We start from the raw sequence: 14,019 nt of genomic DNA, 5'->3' as shown, positions 1-14,019 counted from the left end.
GAGACGGGACGTCGTTCCACCAAAGTGAGACGTGATAGCCAAAAGGTAATACGCAGCAACAAAATCAACTTTAAACATGAGAATCGCAAAGAAAACAACAAATTGAAACACGACTTATCTCTCAAGTATTTCTCAAACGACCCAAATTTTAAACTGTTGCCCATTCAACTAAATGAATTCAAAGTTGTTACCTCAAATCAGTTGAACCAACTTGGTGATGACATCATCATCGACTTCTACGTCACGTGTCACGACGAAGGCACCCCTCCTCTGACCTCACATGAAACATTCAGCATCAAAATTGTCAAACCAGAGCCTCACATGACTCCATTTTTTCAAAAACCTCTGTATCATGCGTTCATCCAAGAAAACAATATAGTCGGTTTGAATATTTTTCAATTGAAGTTAATTTTTCGTGAAGTCATGCCGGACGGCAGTATAGTTGATAAAGCGAAACACAAACCCAACAAAAGCAATACACCAAAACAAGAGTCTGTTGTCAAAAGCCACAAGAAGGTTTTGAACGAAAGTGACTACAAGTTAATCGTCAACACGAACCACCCCAGCTACCATGACGTCATCAACATAACTGCCGACGGTGTCATCGTTGCAGCGGTATCGTTCGACAGAGAGAAAAAATCATTTTACGATTTAGAAATATTAGCGGTACCGCACAAACACTACAACAACCACAACAACAGCAACAGCCACGTTGACTACAACAATAATGGCCACAACAATAAAAACCAACGAAACAAAACCACAACGCCAACAAAACAATCGAGTGAAATGTTCACCACTTTTTTAGCGGAAGAACATTTTGCAGCTGCCAAAACGAAAATAAGGATAGATGTAACCGACTTTGATGACGAGAAACCCACGTTTGCTTATTTCCGTTATCACTTCAGCATAGGAGAGTACCAAGCCACGACACCGGGAAGCATTGTTGGAAGAGTCAGGGCAGTTGATAGAGATTCTTCCAATTTTTCACGAATATCATACAAATTACATTCATCAAGTCTGAGTGATAGGAGCGTTCCGGCATTCAAAAAAAACTGCCCAACAAATTTTGACGTCAACGATAAGGAAGAGGGATCGGAGCATGAGGAAGATAGTCTGCCGTTCAGTATTGATGTCAGAACAGGGGTTATCGTGACGTCACGAAGTCTTGCGTTTTTTAAAAATTTGTTTCTATCTTTCCCCTCGTTGTCGTCGTTGTCGCCAATAACATCGTCGGTTCCGCTTTCATCCTATACATCATCACTATCATCATCCTCATCGTCGATTGCGTCATCATCAAAATTATCAACCTCGCCATCACTGCTATCATTACTACCATCATCATCAGAAGCGCCTTATTTGTTTGACGTCATAGCGACGTCAACGTACAGGAACCAGCCCAGCTCGACCACTGCCACCGTCATGATCGAGTTGAACGGTTCTCGTGCACATTTGAATGCTATCGAACCAGTCCCTCCGTCTCGTAATGCTCAACTCATCGATTTCTCAACTTTACCGCATGTCTCATATCGATACCGCATTAACAACAACAACAACAAAAACAACATTAACAACAACAACAACGTTAAAAATAAGAACGTTAACATAAGTAGCAGCGGCACGAAGCATTATGTTAATGAGGAAGAGGAAGACTCTGGGAGCGTAACCATTCCGAGCGTCGTCTTAAACAACAACTTGAAAATTGGCGATGAAGTTGTTCGCCTAACATTAAAAAGTTCTCAGAACTCGTATCAGCGACACCCACATCATCATCATCCTCAATCTCATCATTATCAACATTTTCAACAACATATACAAAACCAACGACTAATTTCATTAGTAGCCAGTGAAGAGACCTACCTACCTGAAAATCTTGAGTACAGATTAGCTCAGTTGAACGACAACTTCAACCACATTGTCTATCCTATCAAAAGAGGATTTAAGAATGATTTGAATAAAAGTAACCAAAAACAAACTGACAATAACGACGATTTAAAAAGTTTTAGCATATGCGAATATTTTAAAATCAATCCCAAAACCGGTTCCATTATTTCGAATATTGACACATCTCTTCTAGGCAGTAATTTTGATGTTCTGCTCAAAGTCTTGCTGTTTCAAATTGTGCAAACATCCCACACCACATCAACAACAACTTCAGCGTCACCCTCCAAATCAAAATCCTCCTTCGATTCCTATAACAAATTCACAAATAGAAACCATTCGGCAGTTAACTCAGTTGTAAGAGATGGTCTTATCAATATTGACAGCAAGGATAGTGATGATGATGAAGATAATGATGATGACCGCGGCATTAATGTCGATTATGATGATAATGATGATGATGAGAATAACGTAGATGATGATGGCGTTGATGTAAAAATAAGTATGAATTTTTCAGAAAACAACAACAAAAACAACAAAAACATACCACCACCTCCCAACTCCCAGTGGATCAATCACGGAGCAAAGGAAGCTATATTACTGGATAGCGGTTTTTTGCGTGTCTTGTACTATATCAACAACAACAACAATGCCGACAACAACAACAAGCAAGCAGTTTTTACAGCACGCAGTATTTATAAATTGTTGGCCAGCGAGAAACTAGCGGTCATCTTGTCGGTGACCCTGGTGGCCATATTCGGCGCCATAACATCACTCCTTTCAATAATTTGTTTCGCAAGAGTGCGCAAACACAAGCAATTAATAGCCATTCAGTCTAAAAATGTGGCCGCTTCATCATCCAAACGCGAGTACGACGAGGATAACGACAGCTTCAAAAACGCTCTTGCCACTAAAATAGCGGACGAATGCCTGTTGAATGAGATGAGCGCCCGATGCAGTCGTGACGTTGTCGTTGATGACGTAGTTGTGACGTGTCTCGCCGATGAGTCCATACACTCGACCAATGGCTTGCTTTGCAGTGGGCATGGCGATGGGACTGCTAGCTTGGGAGGCAAGTCCAACTTGAAAGAGGTGGTAACTTGTGATGTTTGAAACATTTTAATTGATTTCTATATCTTCAACGTCTGTATTTTGTTTACTAGTAAAATAAATGTTAGATTCGCATGTGGTATCTTTCGATTTGGTCATATTTTCTGATTATGTCCTGGCGATATTGTCTTAAATCATTCAACATCATTTTATATATTAACTTGTTTGTGTTAAAAATTGTAGTTATTACCCATATTATCACCATTGTTATTGGTACTTTTACAAACAACATCGTCATACTCATCATCATCAACCTCATCATCACCACTACCATCATCCAAATCATCACCATCATCACCATCCAAGAAAGGGCTGGACCACAAACCAATCGTGGTATTCGTAAAAAACTCCATCGATGACGTCATTTCAAACGTTTCCGGAAGCGAGAGCGACAGTGGACGTGGAGGTAGCAGCAGCAGTAGCTGGAACGGTAACGGGAGAAAAAGAAAGATAAAAAAAATTAACGCGAAGAACATCAATGGAGTGGATAACGTTGAGTGTCTGGAAAATCACAACAACAACGACAACAACAACGACGACAACGACAACCACCACCATCAATTCATCATTGACGATTGCAGCAGCAACATCAACCACAACATCAATAATGACGTCACCGCCAACAACAACAGCATCAACAGAAACAGAAATTACATCAATAAAACGGACGACGATATGAGCAGAGGCGCCACTGATTATGTCGATCGTGAGAATAATTACAATAACATTAACATTGATAACAGCGCTGAAATCAAAATAACAACCAATAGGAAAACAGAGAACAAAATGCATCCAACCAATGAGAAATCAGGTCATAAGTTTAACGACGCAATCACATCCAATAAAATTTCACAGACCGTTAACATTGGTCGTGAACTAGGTCAAACATTTGATAAAACACCAAATGAAAATGCCGGTTTTGAAGGTGGGTGAAATTTGAAAGTTTATTTCATTAGTGTGAATTATTGAAATTGAAAATTTATGTAATTTCTTCTCTGTTTGCACAAATTTCTAATAATTTTTAATAAAGCCAACACTCTCTCCTATCATTTCAATCTAATTTTCCAAACTCTTGATCAGTTGCAAAGACACAACTCCTTCATCATCATTATCTTTGTCAGATTATCATTAACCATCAACCTTCATCGTCACCATTATATCATCATCATCGTCATGTCATCACCGACGTTATCATGTTGCCAGTGCATTTCTAATCATCTTCATCAGAACTCAAGTTATAAGCTTCTTTATAGGCACGCAATGTAACTAACAAATGAAAGAGCGATTTCTTAAGGATTGCACACATGCCAGAACAGAAGATTTTCTATTAACGCTATGGCTTGGTATTTCATTGTTGGCCTTAACACCCACATCTACATAATTGTACAACACACATTGCATACATACCTGCATACATACATACATACATTAACACATATAACACATACATTCACTTAGATGCATTCACACACATATCTATATATAAATACATCCACACAAATTTCAAAATACATCATTCGGTATTTGCCATGTCTTTGTATGAATGAAGGTAATGTTTATTTGCTTTAGTTTATTTGTTTAAAAATTCGCTTTGTTTATGTGTTTGTTGTATGGCGGTGTATGCATTTAAGCTCAGACGAGCAATACTATGGTTATTATTCGCAGGTATAATAAAGGTTATGCTGTTTATGTCGATGTGACCTCGAAGGATTTATACGCGGGTCTTCTCTTGTAATTATGTGTGTTTCTTCTCCTTCTTCTGTTGTTGTTTGTTGTTGTTGTTTTGTTATGGTTTTTTTTGTTGTAGCTGCTGCTGTTGTTGCTGCTGTTAACATGTTGTGAATAGATAAATGTGGGTTGTGTATGTGTTTTTCTTGTTGGCAGAATTGTATTGTAGTTGTCTTTGTACTTTTAGAAATGTTTTCATGCTTTCGCATATTTCGTGAGATTTTTGAATTACGTGCAGCCAGATATCTCTTATCATAAGCTTGGAGAACATTTAAACATGTTGCTGGCTAAAACGGGTTTCAGTTTGATGTGCACCATTCAATCAATTTTCAATCGCACTTATAATTTTATTGAGACCATTAACGCAAAAATATATGAAACTTTACTTTCAAAACTCAATTTTTTAACTAGAAAATTGTTTCCGTGAGTTCATTTGTCGAATCAACATATTCCGAGTGAGATTAACAAGAGATTAATTTCGCAAATGGCTGGAACTTAAGCTCTAATCTGATGTATAAATCATAAACATAGGATGAAAATGTGTATACATACATGTATGCATAGAGAGATATGGAGACTTAAATGCTGATAGTAATAGAAAGAGAGAGAGTGATGCTAGAATGATGTTGGAATGATGTAGAAGTGATGGAGTGGTGTTGGAATGATGTAAGAGTGATGTTGGAATGATGTTGGAATGAGGTTGGAATGATGTTGGAATGATGTAGGAGTGATGTTGGAATGATGTAGGAATGATGTTGGAATGATTCATAGCCTGTGTGGACTCGCAGTTAATTTTTCATCGCTGACGCGTGAACCCATTGAAAATATTCAACTGAATTCTGATGGTGATAATATCATGAACTTTATTTTAATTATGCGCTCTACGTATTCACTACGCTGACGTAAATGTACGTGCGTATGTGTGTGTGTGTGTGTGCGTATGTGTGTGTGTGTTACGCTTGTTGCGTTCACGTACACATTTGTGTGCATTGCACAATAATTTGTATGTATATAACTTCCTGATGTAATATCTGTACATGTATTTTAATTTCATCATTGGAAGATAGATACATCACACACACGCTAAATAAAAATATGGCTAATTTAATATCGCAACATATAACCGCACAAACAAAGCAAAGGTCCGTCATACAAATACAGTGATATCATTGACGCAAAATCAGTGCCAGGCATCTACCGTTACACCGAAGCACCATTTAGGAAAATTTCTTCGAAAAATTCTACAGAAAAATCGTATCAGGTAGGTTGTCATGTTATCAACTTACATGCCCAAGAAAGAATATATTCACGTAGCATGTGCGTGCATGTTTCAGTTACGTACGTACGCACACAGCAGTATTCGCAAATCAAAAGTCAATGTTAATAATTGAATAGATGGATTCGTCAATAACAATAGCAACTATGTTAGCGTCAGTAAGTTCACGATTGCAAAATTATTCAATGAAGTGGCTACATTCAGCTGATATCATTCATATGTATAATGTCATTTGCTTTTAAACAATTAGCACAAAAATATAAATAAATTATTTATCCACCACTCATGAAGATATCTATTTTACTCTTTCCTCTCTGTTTCTTTTTGTTTCTTTCTTTCTTTCTTTCTCTCTCTCTCTCTCTCTTTCTCTCTTTCTTTCTCTCTCTTTCTATCTTCTATCTCATGTATGTGAATGGAAAAGCGGAACGAAGCGTGCAGCCCATTTAAGTGCACGAACCCTGATATGCACTTAACGTAAATAACGCACTCCCCATTGTGCGCTCTATTGTACGCATGATTGTACGCTTCATATTATGATTGCGTGTATGTTGTTGATTTTTGAGAAGTAACCTTTATTTTGCGTGCCTTGGCGTGTAAATGTGAGTGTGTGGATTTGTGTTTGTTTGTGTGTGTGTGGGTGTTTGTGTAGGTGTGCGCGTTTGTGTGTGCGTGCGTAGAGAGCTGATCAATATTCATTGGTATTCGTCGCGTGGCTTGCTGAAAGAATGCATTTGTTATAAATTTCAGTTGATGGCAGTGCCGTTGTTTCGGTTAATAATGCCATCAATTATATGCTCTCTGCTTTATAAATTAGGCCGTGAGAATAAAAAATAATTAAGTTGATTTTATTTTTTGATATTCATTTAATTATTGTTGATAAATAATTGGATGTGATTTTGTATTATTTTAGCAAAAATGAGGAAGAAGATGATGATATTATTGATGACAGCATATGATGATGACAATAGTTTTATTAAAAAAATGTTAAAATTTTTCTATTCATTCATTAATAAATTCATCGCTTCATAATTCTATTGATAATATTTAACCATACATTATCTTTTCTGCAAAATTTTTTTGCTAAACATCAACGACAACGTCATCATCACCATCATCACCATCATCACCATCATCACCATCATCACCATCATAATCATCATCTTCATTATAGAAACAACAACAAGAACAAGCGCCTAAACAACAATACATTCATCAGCAGCACCAACGATGATGTCGTTAGCGTTCGAATGCTTAAAATCATTACCATCTTTATCATCATCCTCATTCTCATCATCCTCCTTATCATAATTTCATAACCACTATCACAATCACTCAAACAAGCAATACATTCATCATTCACTGACATCAAGAACAATCTCAACAACGACAACATTCGTTGCTATTTTAAAAAAAACATACATATCTAACTGAAAACACGTCCTCCATTGTATAATTACTACCATCGTCGCCAAATTAACATTATCGACAGACTTATAAACATCATTGAAAACAGAAGCAATAATAATAATAACTAACAACGACAAGAGAACGTTGCCGGTCATCATCAACGACAAACAATATCACCGTTATTCACAGCAAGGACAAATGTAGTTAGCACAAAATTCTTCTTGTCATCGTCTTCATAAACATTATCATCTGCAACAACCACGAACGCATCACCAAGAGCATTATAGAAATAATTATGGTCAACCTATCGATTCAATGTCACAATGAAACATCATCTCATCAACTTCACCATCATTTTATCCATCATCTGATTAACAACATTAATATCATCAACATCACCATGATTATCATAAACTGGAAGTAAAAACGTCAACTTTACATTAACAACAACAACATCACAGAAACATCAACATCACATTAACAATTACATGACAAAAGCATCAACATCACATTAACAACAACATAGAAACATCAACTAACAACAAATTAACAAAAACAACATAGAAACATTAGCATTACATAAGCAACAACACCAACACAAAAACATCAACATCACAACATCAACAACAACACAACAACATCAGCAGCCACATTAGCTGTGTTTCACTACCAGACTCAATTGACTTGTCATGTTTCATATTCTGACCACAAATTGACGCTAATTGTAACAAAAAGTTATCTGCATTTTACCTTTGTACGAACATTCTCATTGATCCCAAGCCAAGCCAGATGTAACACTGCTACACATGTTAGCATGTGAATATCATTCTACATATTTATATACGTGTGACACAAAAATATCAATTGAAATATTACATATGTAATGAGTACTATTTAAAATCGTGTTAAAATCACTAGCTCAACAAATCAAATTGCACTCCTCATACAAACAGTTTATACATATATAACTATGTTAACAAAAAGGTAACGTAATCATATTAATTTGATAAAAAGCTTTGTATTTGGAATTGTTGGAAAAAAACCGCCGGTTTAAACCGGTTTACAAGCGGTTCAAATTAGTTTTGCTGAGTTTCCTTTCATGATATTCTATTTTATGAGCATTTTGAAAATTTGTTGTAGTCTGTGTTCAAGTGTTATTATATTTTATTAATATGTCTTTTTAGCGGTAAAATTTGATTGATGGTTTTCGTATTAAAGTTTTTTTTGTCAAAATTGTCGTTAACGATGTAGAAGTTTTGTTGAATACGTGCAATTATTATTATTATTATATAAGAAATTAGTTTTTAAATAATTGTTTAATGAAAAATGAAATGAAATAAAATTTTTAAACTCTAGAATGTGGATTTTTGAAGCAAAAAAGTCTTCTGAACTTTTAAAATTTAGAAAATTGCAATTCATCCAATTTATCCAATCTCGAATAAAACGGATTCGCTTGAAAATCTTTTTTTTTTCAAAAGCAATTTATTTCAAATTTTCAACATTTTCAAACGCCTAAACGATTATTTATATAAGTTTGAGAACGAATTAATTTTAATTTCTTCCCATTTTAAGGTTGAACAAATATTTATACAGATCAAAATATAAAATGATAACAATAATAATACAAATATGTATCAATATATCAAACTATATAAAAATAGTCAGCGAATTAAGAGTTGCATCTTGTAATTTAGAGTTGAGTCAAAATTTACATTTGTTCACGTTGAAATATTTTGAAAAATCTCTTTGATTAACAAAATTTGATTGTTGTATTTTTGTTACGAAAATGAATTTACAAATTTATGGTTATTTTTTTAAATTTTGCGTGGACAAAAGCTGCTTTATCATGGACATTTTTATGTGAAAAAGATCAGGTCATTAGGCTTTGCATAGAACGGAGTATGAAACAAAACTGTTGTCGGGTTTTTTGTCGATGCAAGTGTTAAAATTCAGTGTATAAAAAACTTCAACATAGACTTGCAAACGTTATCTCCAAGAGGGCAATTTCTGAGCTTGTCAAAAAAAAATTATTTTTTAATTTTTTTTTCATTATAGCGTTTCATCATAAATTATTCAAATAAATTAAATCTTTATTGCTCTTACAAAAATTTCTGTTAAATTTTGTTTTCAGTTTATTCAATTAACAAAAATTAACATATTTTAAATATTTCTGCTTGAAAGTTATTCTTACATTATTGTGGTATTATAAACTGTGGATATATGAATAATTCTTATATGGACAATAAAGATGTTTTTATATTTTTTCAGCTGTTGAATTGTTTTACTCTTTACCAAGCAAAGCTCAGCCAGGCAGCAGTCCTATACTCACTCAGCATTTGAAAGAGAAATTTTTGTGTGTGAGTGTGTTGGATTTTAATCATATGTTCCAGTTTTGAAAGATAAAATATAACAAAAAGCTCTTTGACAGCATTCCATTCAACAAGTGCAAATTATTAAATTTTGTTGAATGAAGTTTAGAAAATTAAACAAACAATTGTATAAATTTTTTTCAAAAGAACTTCTAAAAGTTTTTTTTTCAAATTGAACAATGAAAAGTGTTCTTAGAACATCTGAATATTTTTTAAACTTTAAAATTTTAAACTTTTTGAGTGAAAATTTCACTGAAACAACTACAAAACATAAATTAGAATGAGCTAATTTATTCCGCGACAGTTCAACCGCGGAACGGATAACGTATATATAGTTTACGTTCGCCGTGTTCTCAGGTGACGTTGATGTTGCGAACGGAACCAAGCAAGGAGATGTTATGGATTCATTGCTGTTCAACAGCTACTTTTCATTGATGCTCCGAGCTGATTTTTGTCACGGTAGTGAGGGGATACCAATCTGCTATCGTATGGATGGAAGTGTCTTTATTATCAGACAATTGCAAGCGAAGTCCAAGATACAGATCTCTATTGTTCGTGACTTGTTATTTGCTGATGATTGCTTACTGGTTGCCCACACGCTGGCCTAGGTTCAAACGCTGTTCAACCGCTTCCGTATAACAGCTAAGAGATTTGGACTTACAGTCAGTCTAAAGAAAACTGAGACAGCCCCAAAGAAAAAATGAAGAAAATGTTGTTTTGACCCCAAGGCTTTTTGTGTGGATGCTCTGCGGCGCTTGTAATGGAGAAGGTCGGCAATTTCCGCTTTTGAACTGGCACGTACAGCTGCTCTCGCTGAAAAAGGATTCGACGAAAATAGACGGCCCTAAGCGGCGGCATCTGTGGAACATAGGTATGTTCGTCTCATTCTAGGACTCACCGTTGAACCAACTCGTTGATTCGACGATGTACTCCATAATTTATGCATGTATATACTTATACAAATATTAACAATAATAATGACGAAAATAATTTGATAATACTTTTTATTATTTTATTATCACTTATGTTATTGTTTCACCGCGCCATTTTTATTGCGTCATCAACGACGTCAATAAAAGAAACCTAATAACGTCTGTTATATCTTTGCTACAGTCCTGCAGACGATGAAATTACAAATATCTATGGTGACCATAAAAATGACGGTGGCAAAAAATTACATCAAGAATTATTTTAATTAATTTTTTCGGTATTTGTGAAAATTCTTTTGATAAATTCATTAATGACATAATTCATTAATGACATTATTCATAATAATAACAATAATACTGATATTATTATTGATATTATTACAGCTACTACTACTACTACTACTACTACTACTACTACTACTACTACTACTACATACTCTACTAATACTACAACTACTTGCAATAAAAATAAAAATTATATTTATAATATAAAGAAAAATGGCAATGATAGAATCATAAAATAATATGAGCAAAGCAATATCACTACGGTATAAAATAAACCTTGCCGCCAAATAAAAATAACAAGAGTTTGAAATATAACCAAATGTATTTTTATTCTGAGAAAATTCTTCAAAATAAGATAGTCTGAACTTTGTCAAATATTAATATAGAAGGAACGAATTTAGTGGTACTGTTCAAAATTGGCTTTTAAATTATCATTGTTCAAAAGAGTTGTTAGCCAAATGACATTTAAGAAACAGCCAAATTGTTAGAAATTTTAAATGTTGGAAACATGGAAACTATGGAAGCAGTAGATGATGTTTATAGCGTTAAATAAGACGTGAAGCCAAACTTCAAAATATTAGTAAAAATAAAATTGTATGAAAAAGTAAACTTGTAAATATAAATATTTACACAGTATTACAAGAGTAGCGTATTTACAGTGTTTGATGAATAATACTTAGTTAAACAAGATGTTAGTATTGAAGAACATGATATGAAGAGATGATAAGTTGTCGAGGGTAATAATTTGGTCATCATGGTCATCGTCATCTCCATCTTGCATCTTTTATTTATTTCGTGATTGGTTGTTTCCGATATTTTTGGCTATCTTTGCAAAGGAATGATTTTCCCCCTCTGAAAATAACTGTTTATTTTTGTTGTTTTTGATTTTTGTTTTTTTTTCATTTTTAATGTCTTTTGTATTGTTTTTGTTCTTGCTTTGTTTGTTGTTGTTTTGCTTCGATCCTAACATTTTCGATCTCAAAATAGCTTGTCAACGATGGATTTTGTTGTTGTTATTGTCATTGTTGTTTGTTTGTTATGTGATTGCTGTTGTTAATAATACGGCGGTGCTGATGGTTGTAATTGATGTTATGATGATGTATTTGAAGATCGTTTATGGTGGTATTTAGTTGGTGTCATGATATTGTTGGCGTGAAATGAACATAAGTGACATGTGCTCTGAAGTTGTGCTCAAATTTCAACAAAAATCTTCCTTACTTTTTTTTCTTCTTCCATCTTTCTTACATTTTGCAATTTTTTTTGTCCGTTTTCTTCGACTGAATTTACAATTGCTGTTGTTTGAAATATTAATGCCAGTCTGTGCGGCCCTCGTGATAATGATGATGGTCGGTTCATGTTAAGGTGACAGCGTTCATACTAGTGACCATGGTGCTGCTGCTGCTGCTGATGATGATGATGATAATGGTGATGGTGATGATGATGATGATGATGATAGTGGTGGTGATGATGGTGTATTAATAATTTTTAACATTTTTGAGAGTGTGAAATATTTTTAAAAAAATAATATCTTTAAACACAAATTTTACTTCTATTATGTTTTTTATTTCGTTAATTGTTACAGACAACAACTTGGATAATTTTGAAAGCAACCTTGCCGAAAAAGCACCGAAACGTGACCATCTTCATCGTATTATTGACATAACTCTTCGTCTAACACATCAGCAACAACATCAACAACAACATCAACAACAACAATTACATCCACAACAAGACGGTCAAAATTTTCAATTTCAAATTCAAAGACACTTGCTCAGTAGAAAGCATTCGTCAACCTTGCCTTTGTATCACAGTGTTGCGGGCAACACAAACTATCACCAACAACAGTTTTTTGAACAAAACAGCAACAATTTTCATCGCTTGTACTCAAAACTCAACAACAAAGAACCTTTCAAAAATATGAATGACAACAACTTGAACTACTGGACCGTCAAGCCACACAACAAACACCAACAATTTGCCAATAAGTTCAACAACAGAACATCTTCGTTTGGCACTCTCTACAATGACATCAACAACAATAACAATGATGAAGACGACCACAGCAATTTTAACAATTTTTGTTATTCCAACAAACCAAAGAACTACAACAACTGCCCTTCAATTTTTGAGATGTTTGACGAAACTTACGAGAATGAACTGTTCAATCAAGAAAATAACGATGACGATGAAGATAATTTTGACGCTAATGACAATCTGTTGGATATCAAACTGAACAACAATTACAACATCAACAACGGCATCAACAGCAGCAACAACATCAACAATAACATTGACGATAATATCAACATTTTAACAATACTGGCACCGGCATATCAAAGTATCCCCAAGCCACAACCTCAAAAAACTCCAACATCTCCACAACATGAATTTATACTGCCTCCTCCTCCACTATCTGATGCACCTGCTCTGCAAACTTTACTCTCACCGAACCGCCAACAACATCTACAACATTTTCAACCACGTTTACAACAGTATCTTTTCCAACAACAACAAAAGCAACAACAACAACAACAACAACATCAACAAAATGCTTTCCAGCAAACAACGTCATCAACTTTAATGAACGCATTACAACGGCGCTCAAGCACCAGCTCTCAAAACGAATGTCATTTCATTTCCGGCAGAGACTCACCTACTTCCGGTTTGCGTTGCCGCGGTGACGACGATCATCATGGAGCAGACGCTTCCGATCTTCTCGCTGCGGATCTGGTCAATGATGACGATGTTTGATGATTAGGTACATGGTGATGTTTGATGAGCTAGTGCATGATCGTGATTAATTTTTAAAAGCGTGATGGTGCTAATGTTATTTGTTGATTCGATATAACCGAACGGTGATGTCGAATCGAATGATTAAATACATTGTTAATTGATTTATAATTAATCATTTGATTAAATAACAACAATGACGTCTTATGTTTAGGTTTATATACGTTAAAAACAACTACTATTTTTAACATCTTATCTCATGTTAAAAGATTAAAAACTTATTTTGAATATGACAACAAAGCCA

The 14,019-nt window shown here is 34.6% G+C and overlaps 1 protein-coding gene across 1 annotated transcript; it reads left to right on the top strand.

Annotated features, from left to right (window-relative positions):
* Positions 1-12,371: 12,371 nt before the first annotated feature.
* HELRODRAFT_159528 (hypothetical protein) lies at positions 12,372-13,736 on the top strand (the record flags this gene model as incomplete). The annotated part of the gene is made up of 2 exons (XM_009011410.1): positions 12,372-12,416; positions 12,669-13,736. 2 exons carry the CDS (start codon positions 12,372-12,374, stop codon positions 13,734-13,736), a joined length of 1,113 nt encoding a protein of 370 aa, XP_009009658.1.
* Between the last annotated feature and the right edge of the window lie 283 nt (positions 13,737-14,019).

Source organism: Helobdella robusta, assembly GCF_000326865.2.
Source record: "Helobdella robusta unplaced genomic scaffold HELROscaffold_1, whole genome shotgun sequence".
NCBI classification, from domain to species: Eukaryota; Metazoa; Annelida; class Clitellata; order Rhynchobdellida; family Glossiphoniidae; genus Helobdella; species Helobdella robusta.
Note: the sequence above shows the minus strand (reverse complement) of the source record. Positions and strands in the feature narration are given on the sequence as shown.